The sequence below is a fragment of the Ovis canadensis genome, chromosome 15 (genome assembly GCF_042477335.2).
Source record: "Ovis canadensis isolate MfBH-ARS-UI-01 breed Bighorn chromosome 15, ARS-UI_OviCan_v2, whole genome shotgun sequence".
NCBI classification, from domain to species: Eukaryota; Metazoa; Chordata; class Mammalia; order Artiodactyla; family Bovidae; genus Ovis; species Ovis canadensis.
This window is the reverse complement of record NC_091259.1, coordinates 88,133,291-88,143,348: the sequence shown is the minus strand read 5'-3', so window position 1 is coordinate 88,143,348 and position 10,058 is coordinate 88,133,291. Positions and strand designations below refer to the sequence as shown.

The window sequence follows — 10,058 nt, the reverse complement described above, 5'->3', positions numbered from 1 at the left end:
CATCAGTGAAGTCGGGCTGATCGCACGTTATCCTGGGACCGAGCTTAGGAAGGTGAGGATTTGGGATGTGCCACACAGGAAGCACGCACACGTGGCCCCCACCAGAGCTCAGGAGGCCGAGCCCCCCGAGCCTCCCCCTCCTCCCCCTGCTCTCCCTGCTCCCTGGATCCTCCACGGCATTTGCTGGAAAACTGACCCAGGGAAGGCTGCTTCTGGGACTGAAGAGGATTGTTCAGACCTGGACCCTTTAGGGCACTGATGAAAATTCAGTCTGGACAGTAGTCACGGGGGCTTCAGGAGCATACTAGGGTGTTAGGGCACCTATGTCCAAACAGGAGGCAGGGCCCTCCCGTCCCAGCAGAGAGCAGGGCCCAGCGGTGGGAGGACTGAGCCAACCTCTTATCAGCCCCGCTGTCCAACCCCCGAGTCTGGGGCAATCCCCCTGGCCTCTTCCCACTTCCCCAAAGCCCGGTATAAGGGCAGCTTCTGTGTGCCAACAGCCAGAGGCTGAGAGCGGAGGCTTCAGACTCTCAGGAGGTAAGTGTCCCTTGGCTTCCCCGGGAGGACAGGTCCGGGTCTGGGAAGAACCCGGGCTCTGTATGGGACATGCCGGGGACTCTGGTCCTTTCCCCCATAATGACCACTGTCCTGCCCCTTCTTCCCCAGTGGGTCTGACTCTGGCCCTGAAGGTGAGCACGCCTGTTCCTGCAGGAGCGCTGGCCTGAGCTGCGTGCTGTCCCAGGGAGCAGTGAGGCGCTCTCAGGGAAAGGGACTTGAGCTGACGAGCCCCTGTTCTTCCCCTGATCCTCCAGCTCGGGGTCTGTTCGCTGGGGGACAAGGAAGCTCTCCACTTTGCCCTTCAATCTACCAGTTGAGCAGACCCTGCCTCTCCACTGTGTTCCAGGGGCCCTGCAGACACTAGGCAAGTCCCCAGGAGGGAACGTGGAGCTGTGTGTCTGTCACAAGACTGCAGGGACATGAAAGGCTGCCTGCTGCTGCCCCTTCTCCTGCTGGGGACAGTTTCTGCTCTCTACCTGGGTGAGTGCTCCCCTTCCCTTCTCAAACATCTTCGTCTCTTCTTTCCTGCATCGTTTTTGGCTCTTGCAGGTCCAGGGCCATAGGCCCCTCTGCAGTTGCCCCAGCCCCTCTCTTGTTAGATTTCTCCAGGACCCAGAGCTGTGGCCTGAACTTTCCCCCAGGGTTCCTTTGCAAGGAAAAACACTCACCTGTGAAGAGGAGGGTTTCTCACATCTCTCACTCCCAAATTACCCGCACGTGGTGTCAGCTGGCATCAGGTTCTCATGCATTTTTGTGTGTGATGCAAGAATTCTGGCTCATCCAACCCCCAAGGGATCCTTCCAGTCTTTGGTTCCAGATGGGGTCCCTAGGAAGACTGAGTGGAGCCATCAGAGCTGTCCGTGGTCCTGGAGGAAGGTGGTAGCTGGTCTGATGGCGGGTTATTTCTTTTTGCAGAGAAGGATGCCTCCCATATGGGCAGTCCGCAGACACCGGCAGACCTGAGCCAGGATCTGGAAGGTTCAGGGGGGCAGGAAGGAGAGCTGGCCCTGAGTGGTGAGGTGCTTGATTCAGGGGGAGAGCAGGCCGAGGACGCCCATGACGATTATGAGGGGGATTCAGACCCAGATGACTTAGATGAGGACGTGCAGTGCCCCAAGGAAGAGGAGACAGTGCAACTTCCAGGCAGTCCTGAGTGCAAGAGCTGCCGCTACACGATGGTGCGGACTCCAAGAAGGTTTAAGAATGCTCAGGTATATGGCATCAAGGCTGCTATGGGGGACCAGGGATGGAGAGACAGGATTGGATTCAACGTTCAGTTTCTTATTATTTAGACTAGTGGTTCTCTTAGCCTAATATGCTTCAGAAAAGAAAGTGAAAGAAAGAAAGTGAAGTTGCTCAGTCCTGTCCTACACTTTGCGACCCCATGGACTGTAGCCAACCAGGGTCCTCTGTGCATGGAATTTTCCAGGCAAGAGTACTGGGTGGGTTGCCATTTCCTTCTGCAAGAGATCTTCCCAACCCAGTGATGAAACCCAGGTCTCCCGTGTTGCAGGCGGATTTTATTACCAGCTGAGCCCCCATGAAATCTAAAATAAAGGCACAGAGATGGGATTAAGGGGAAGCAGCAGATTCCGGATTCCTGATTTGCAAAGTGATGTGGGGTCTGTCCTGGAGACTCAGGAACTTAACGTGAAAACAAGTCTTCTCTCCCGCCCGTTCTCTCTGCAGAGAGTCTGCAGGAGGTGCTACCGAGGCAACCTCGCCTCCATCCACAGCTCGAGTGTCAACTGTCTCATCCATCGCTTGTGCGTAACGATCAACCAGGCACAGGTCTGGATCGGAGGTCAGGTCAGTGAGGGGCCAATGTCCAGGGAGAGGAAGCTCATTCTTTCTGTCCTTTTAAAAAGGTTGGTTTAACACTGGGAAGTCAATCCCCTGGCCTTTAAAAGCCTTTTTCCTGCATTCATATTTAGCTGCACCCGGGCTTTCTCTAGTTGTGGCTGGGGCACCCTCTGGCTGTGGGGCATGGCTTTCTTATTGAGGTGGCTTTGCTTGCTGGGGCGCACAGAATCGAGACTCCCTGCCCAGAAGCTGGAGCGCAAGTTGGTGCTCTGTGGCACGCGGGGCCTTCCAGGACCAGGGACGCACCCACGGCGCCGGCAAGGGCGGGCAGCTTCTTCAACACTGGGCCACCAGGGAAGGCGCTTCTGAGAGCCTCAAGGCACCACCTGACCCATCGAGCCTCATCCTGGCCTGGAAGCTGGCTTGTGCTGACTTAGGAGACGTGATGACTGAGCGCGTCTCTTCCTCACCCGTGTTCAGGGGCTTCTCTCTTGCAGCTTGAAATCTGCCATGGTGGATGCACTTACACCAGAGAAATGGACAATTATTATAAATCAGGGTTCTTTCTTTCCTCTGCCTCACACTTTCCACCAAAGCTGGCTGTGAAATGTTAATTAGCAGATCACTGGAGTCAGGAGACGAAAGTTCATACCCAGCTTGGTCCCTCAGTGGCTGAATGCCTGCCTCCATATTTCAGTGTCCTCATCTCTGAGGGAGTCCTTCTCTCAGAGTGACCCGGGGGCTGTGCCTGAATAAGCGCCGTCACATTTGCTGCTCACGTGTGGTCCCGGGACCAGAGTCTCAACATCACCTGGTAGTTGTAGAAATACAGGACCCTGGGCCGCACCCCAGACCTCCCGAATCAGGATCCGCATTTCCACCAGATCGCTAGGAGACTGTCTGCTCAGTGAAGGCTGAGAAGCCTGCTGTGCCTGAGAGCTGGAAGCGATGTTTGCTCTTCCATGTCACTGCCTGAAAACGCTCAGGCGTGTGTCTGTACGGGGGGTCCTAGCCAGGTGACACAGCGAGAGGAGATTATAGACACAGTGTCCAGAAGGGATGCTGAGGGGACTTTCAGGAGCCCCAGCGCCTGTCTTCCTGGGCCTGTGCCCTCTAACCAAGCCTCTCTCTCCTCTAGTTGCGGTGCGGAAGATTTCTCTGGACCGATGGGAGTTGTTGGAATTTTACCTACTGGGCTGCAGGACAACCTACGTGTGGGAGAGGCCGCTGTGTAGCCCTGTGCACCAGAGGTGAGGGGGCCAGGCACCCGGACAAGGCTGGGTGAACTCGCACACACACCCCTTTGAGCTGCACAGACACGCCTCCCCTCACACCCTGCCCCACTAGAGAACCCCGCCCTGTGCGTGAGCAGGGCTGAGGGGCAGGGATCCTCAGAGCCACAGAGAGGGGTCCTGGATGGGGCTGGGGGCTCTGTGTTCTCCAGACTCAGCGAGGCTCCTTCCCTTCCTCTGATGGGATGGTGACAAGGAGTGAGTGTGGAACAGACGGGAGGGACACTCGGAAACGGGAGGTGTGGCCGTGGGACACGGGAAAGATGTGGGAACTAGGGCCAGCTGACAGATGATTCCCCAGCTCCCAACAGCACGGCTGCCTGACGTGTGGGAGTTTAGAAGAGGGGCAAAGACCACACGGGCTGCAGTCAGGTGGCTGAGGTCCACATCTGGCTCCATTCGCTACTTGTCTGCTGAGATCGGGGCAGGTTACCAATCCCACTAAGCCTCAGTTTTCCCATCTGTGAAATGGGAGTGCTGACAGCCCTGACCTCTTGGCGTCACTGTGAGGGTGAAAGGACAGTCCATGGGCTGTCCCTTAGCACACTGCCTCTGCAAGGGAGGAGATCAGTGATCGTGGTTAGCTGGGACATGGGGAGACACACAGCCCTCAGGCTGGCACGCAAAGGTCAGCTGAGAGGTGCCTGCCCGGGCACTGGGGGACACAGTCCACGCTCAGGTGAACTGACATTACTGTGCTCTCTGCCTGAAGGGGGTCACTGGCGAAGAGCTCCGTGCAAAAGGCGGCTGCCCTTCATCTGCTCCTACTAAGCCGGAGGTGGGAGACCCTGCCCCCCGCCTCGCCTGCCGGGTCCCAGCCTCGGCCCCCTTGCCCCTCAGCCACTCTGGGTCATAAAGCCATGTTCTCACCGCATCTCCTGACTGTTGTCTCCTTGCTGCGCACTGTGGAGGAGTCCTCTGGGTTGGAGAATCCTGGAAGCCTCGTTCTGGCTTTGCGGGCAGGGCGGGGGGACTTTGAGAAGCAACAGCTGGAGAGGGCCTCCTGCTGGCGGGGGTGGGGGAGCGGGTGGCACCGGGGGGGGGGGGGCTTCACTGCAGTGGCCCCTGGGGGCAGCGGGGACCGGGCGGGGGTCCTGCTCCTGAAGTCCCCCACAGGGTCTGGAGGAGGATGCCTCTGTTGAGGAGCCCTCTTCATTTGGATTCAATAACGCCTGCACTTTAGGGGCAGAGTGGCGGCTTTCCAAAATGCAGGGGTGTGTCAGATTTGAGAATTTGGAGGAGCCATGAGGTCCTGCCTGGGGCCCTCACATGATGGGCGAGGAGAAAGTGTCTCTCAGGGCACCTGGCTCTTCCAGCCCTGGGCTGTTTTCACCTCAGAGACTGGCCCCTGTTTTCCATTCTCCGACCCGCCTGCTGCTGTTCATGAGCTCAGTCGTGTCCAGCTCTTTGTGACCCGATGGACAGCAGCACGCCAGACTTTCTGTCCTTTACCAACTCCCGGAGTCCACCCAAACCCATGTCCATTGAGTCAGTGATGCCATCCAACCATCTCCCCCTCTGTCGTCCCCTTCTCCTCCCACCTTCCATCTTTCCCAGCATCAGGGTCTTTTCAAATGAGTCAGCTCTTCACAAAGTATTGGAGTTTCAGCTTCAGCATCAGTCCTTCCCCTCAATATTCAGGACTGATCTCCTTTAGAATGGACTCGTTGGATGTGTTTTCAGTCCAATGGACTCTCAAGAGTCTTCTCCAACACCACAGTCAAAAGCATCACTTCTTCAGCACTCAGCTTTCTTTATAGTCCAGCTCTCACATTTGTACATGGCTACAGGGAAAACCATAGCTTTGAGTATACCGATCTTTGTCAGCAAAATGACAAATTGGTTTTTATTATGCTGTCTAGGTTGGCCATAGCTTTTCTTCCAAGGAATAAGCGTGTTTTAATTTTGAGGCGGCAGTCACCGTCTGCAGTGATTTTCCAAGAAAAGAAAATCTGTCACTGTTTCCACGTCTCCCCTTCTATTTTGCAGAAAGTGATGGGACTGGATGCCATGATCTTAGTTTTCTGAATGTTGAGCTTTAAGCCAGCTTTCCTCTCTCTCCTTTCTCTCTCCTCCTTCACTTTCATCAAGAGGCTTTTTAGTTCTTCTTCAATTTCTGCCATAAGGGTGGTGTCATCTGCACATCTGAGGTTATTGATATTTTTCCCAGCAATCTTGATTCCAGCTTGTGATTCATCCAGCCTGGCATTTCTCACGATGTACTCTGCATATAAGTTAAATAAGCAGGTGACAATATATAGCCTTGACATAAGGCTTTTCCTGTTTTGAACCAATCCATTGTTCCATGTCCAGTTCTAACTGTTGCTTCCTGATCTGCATACAGATTTCTTAGGAGGCAGGTCAGGTGGTCCGGTATTCCCATCTCTTTAAGAATTTCTCAGTTTATTGTGACTCATGCAGAATTTCCTGGAATTTCCTTGCTTTCTCTATGATCCAAGAATGTTGGCAATTTGATCTCTGGTTCCTCTGCCTTTTCTGAGTCCAGCTTATACATCTGGAAGTTCTCAGTTCACATACTGCTGAAGCCTAGCTCAAAGGATTTTGTGCATTACCTTGCCAGTATATGAAATGAGCGTAATTGTATGGTTTGAGCATTCTTTGGCATTGCCTTCCTTTGGGACTGGAATGAAGACCGACAATTTCCAGTCCCGTGGCCACTGCTGAGTTTTCCAAATTTGCTGGTGTATTGAGTGAAGCACTTTGACAGCATCATCTTTCAGGATTTTATGCAGCTCAGCTGGAATTCTATCACTGTCACTAACTTTATTCGTAGTGAGACTTTCTAAGGCCCATTTGACTTCACGTTCCAGGATGTCTGGCTCTAGGTGAGTGGCTCGAGATTTGTGATTATTCGGGCCATTAAGATCTTTTTGTATAGTTCTATGTATTCTTGCCACCTCTTCTTAATTTGCTTCTGCTAGGTCCTTGCTGTTTCTGTCTTTTATTGTGCCCGTCTTTACATGAATCGATCCCTTGGTATCTCCAATTTTCTTGAGGAGAACTCTAGTCTTTCCCATTCTGTTGATTTCCTCTGTTTCTTTGTATTGTTCATTCAAGAGAGCCTTCTCTCTCCTTGCTGTTCTCTGGAACTCTGCATTCAGTTGGGGATATCTTTCCCTTTCTCCTTTCCCTCTTGCTTCTCTTCTTTTCACAGCTGTTTGTAAAGCCTCTTCAGGCAGCCGCTTTGCTGTCGTGAATGTCTGTTTCTTTGTAATGGTTCTGGCCGCTGCCTCCTGTCCAATGTTATGGACCCCTGTCCATAGTTCTTCAGGCACTCTCTCTGCCGGATAGAATCCTTTGAATCTATTTGTCACCTCCAGTGTATAATCATAAGGGATTTGATTTAGGTCAAACCTGAATGGCCTAGTCGCTTTCCCTACTTTCCTCAATTTAAGTCTGAATTAAGCAATAAGGAGTTCATGATCTGAGCCACAGTCAGTTCCAAGTCTTGCTTTTTGCTGACTGTACAGAGCTTCTCCATCTTCAGCTGCAGAGAATACAACCAATCTGATTTTGGTATTGACTATCTGGTGATGTCCATGTGTAGAGTCCTCTCTGGTGTTGTTGGAAGACGGTGTTTGCTATGACCAGTACATTCTCTTGGCAAACTCTAGACAAGGCTGTGGTCCGTGTGATCATTCTGCTTAGGATTCTGTGATTGGAGTTTCCATTTTGCCCTGCTTCATTCTGTACACCAAGGCCAAATTTGCCTGTTATTCCAGGTATCTCTTGACCTCCTACTTTTGCGTTCTAATCCCTTATGACAAAAAGGATGTCTTTTTTGGTGTGTTAGTCCTAGAAATTCTTGCAGGACTTCATAGAAAACAATTGGATTAAAAATATGCTGAGCATGGCCCTGCCCTCCAGAGCAACACCGAGTTGTTCCCACAGCTGGTCTCTCCCATCAGGATGGTTGCACAAGCCTCTTATCCTTATCTGACAAAAGGCAGACAGAAGAAGGAAGAACCACAAACCCAAAGACTCCAGAAAGAAAACTCCAATCACAGAATGCTAAGCAAAATGATCAGAAGGACCACAGCCTTGTCTAACTCAGTGAAACTCTGAGCCATGCCGTGTAGGGCCACCCAAGACAGACAGGTCATGGCAGAGAGTTCTGACAAGACGAGGTCCGCTGGAGAAGGGATGGCAAGCCACTCCAGTATTACTGCCTTGAGAACCCCGTGAACAGTATGAAAAGGCTAAAGGATAGGACACCGGAAGAAGAGCCCCCCAGGTTGGAATGTGCCCAGTATGCTACTGGCGAATAGCCTCAGAAAGAATGAAGAGGCTGGGCCAACGTGGAAACACAGCTCAGCTGTGGATGTGCCTGGCGGTGAAGGTGAAGTCCGACGCTGTAAAGAACCGTATTGCTTAGGAACCTGGGATGTTAGGTCCATGAAGCAAGGTAAATTGGATGTGGTCAAGCAGGAGATGCTAAGAGTGAACACTGACATTTCAGGAATCCCTGAACTAAGATGGACAGCAATGGGTGGCTTCGATTCAGAATTTAATTCAGCCGCCTGTGGGTGAGTCCAAGGCCCAGCTTTCTCCGAGACAGCTCCCCGACCGTATCCTCATGGGAGGCTGTGGGTTAGTTCAAAGGCCACAGCTTTCTCCGAGACGGCTCCCCGACCGTATCCTCACGGGAGGCTGTCCTCCTCGCTTCCCTCCATCCTGCGTCCCCTCTCTTGTCCCCAGGCTCCCTCCCCTCCCTGGAGGGGCCACCGTCTCAGTAGGGAGCTGCCTCACTCCCCGAGGGGCTCGGGGCCCAAGTCAGGCCGTGTGCAGCCAGGTGGCTCCAGGGCTGGCTCTCCAGCCCCGGGTCTCCCCGGCTTCTTCCATCTTCTCGGGTCCTGGGGTCACTGAGACAGAACAGTGTTCTGGGCTTAGCTTTGTTGAAGAAAGGATTGGAGGTTGATGAGGCAGGAAGCTGAGACTGCCAGCTGGTGTTCAGAGGGCAGAGAGCCCTGGGTAGTGAGAGAGGCTGCCTGGGGGTGTCGCTCCACGTGGGGCCCGGGGAGCGTGTTCAAGGATGTCTGGGGCGCCCACGTACACGGGTGTGTGGGTGTCTGGGTGTGTGCATGAGTCGGTCTTTGGATTCCTGGGTATGTCTGCGTACGTGTGAGTCTGTGCCTGTAAATGTGCGTGACTCTGTGTGAGTCAGCGTGCATTTGTGCGTTACTTGTGTGCCCGTTTCCTACATCTCTGTGGAGATGCTTGCATGCCCGTGCACACCCCTGGGCGTGCGTCTGCATCACTTGGTGCCTTAGACACCCGATCTGTGTCGCACGCCTCCTTGTGGCCAGCATGGTTGGGAGTGTGTGTGCGTGTCCGCGTGTCTGAACAGATCTGCGTACCGTTCTACTTGTGTGTGTATCTGTGTGTGTTTATCTGTCTGTACAGGCCTCGGATGAGACGTGGAGTCTTAGGACTGCACGGTCTGGGGACTTCCCTGGTGGTCCGGAGGGTAAGACTATGCTAATTCGGGAAGCCTGGGTTTGATCCTTGGATGGGGAACTCGACCCCACACGCCTGCCGGAACTCCGAGCTCGCGTGTGTGCTGCGATGAGGACCGCACGAGCCGTGCCCGAAAGCCGGGCAGCCAAACGAGGCGCGGGAGAGAGATAGGGAAGAGAAGCAGGTTTGCAGGCTGCGCTTGGCTGCTGAAGGTGCTGGCGTTGACGGAGCAGACGGGACGGGAGACCCGCCGGGGACGCGGCTGGTGTGGAAGCCGCAGGGTCGAGGCCCTCGGATGTGAGCAGGCCTCTGGAAAGAGGAGAACGGGCCTAGGCGTTGTCTTAACCACACCAGGGCTGGGTCCCGGGGACTGCCTCCTGGTGAAGAGGCCTGTCCTCAGTGGAGGGGTCTGTCCATCTGCCTTGCATGGAGATTGGGTCAGGAGGCTCCTAATCACAGCGTCTCCGTCTCTCCAAGGGCAGGGCAGGGGAGCTGCCTTGGGGTCAGGCCACACCCATGCCCCTGCTTTGCAAACTGCTACAGCCTAGTTCTTTTTGTTTTTAGGATTGATTTACCTGTTTTGGCTGCGCTGGGCCTTTGTTGCCGGGCACAGGCTTTCTCTGGCTGCAGAGAACGGGGGCCAATCCGCACTGTGGTGCTCGGGCTGCTCACTGCGGGGGCGCCTCCTCTTGCAGACGCAGGCTCCAGGCGCACGGGCTGGACTCGCTCCGCCGCGTGTGACATCTTCCTGGCCCAGGGACCGAACCTGTGTCCCTGCCCTGGCAGGCAGGCTCTCTATCTGCTGTGCCACCAGGGAATCTTTATCAGCGAAGTCTTGAGTCTTTGTCAGGGAAGTCCAACAAGCTGGTTCTTGAGACTGCCCTTCTAAAAGAAGCAGGAGCGCTGGGGCGGGGTGGCGGGGAGGGA

At 54.2% G+C, this 10,058-nt stretch overlaps 1 protein-coding gene across 1 annotated transcript; it reads left to right on the top strand.

Moving 5' to 3' along the window:
- The first annotated feature begins 351 nt into the window (after positions 1–351).
- LOC138420884 (proteoglycan 3-like) lies at positions 352–4,527 on the top strand. The gene is made up of 6 exons (XM_069554542.1): positions 352–537; positions 905–1,038; positions 1,474–1,769; positions 2,248–2,367; positions 3,500–3,611; positions 4,366–4,527. The coding sequence occupies exons 2-6, from the start codon at positions 978–980 to the stop codon at positions 4,422–4,424; spliced, it is 648 nt and encodes a 215-aa protein (XP_069410643.1). The 5' UTR covers positions 352–537; positions 905–977; the 3' UTR covers positions 4,425–4,527.
- The last annotated feature ends 5,531 nt before the right edge of the window (positions 4,528–10,058 follow it).

Excerpts from the sequence above, each read along its gene's own strand:
- LOC138420884 (XM_069554542.1), top strand. The coding sequence starts at position 978 with ATGAAAGGCTGCCTGCTGCTGCCCCTTCTCCTGCTGGGGACAGTTTCT. Across the intron at positions 2,368-3,499 it reads AGGTCTGGATCGGAGGTCAG|TTGCGGTGCGGAAGATTTCT; the intron begins GTCAGTGAGGGG and ends TCTCTCCTCTAG. Across the intron at positions 3,612-4,365 it reads TGTAGCCCTGTGCACCAGAG|GGGGTCACTGGCGAAGAGCT; the intron begins GTGAGGGGGCCA and ends CTCTGCCTGAAG.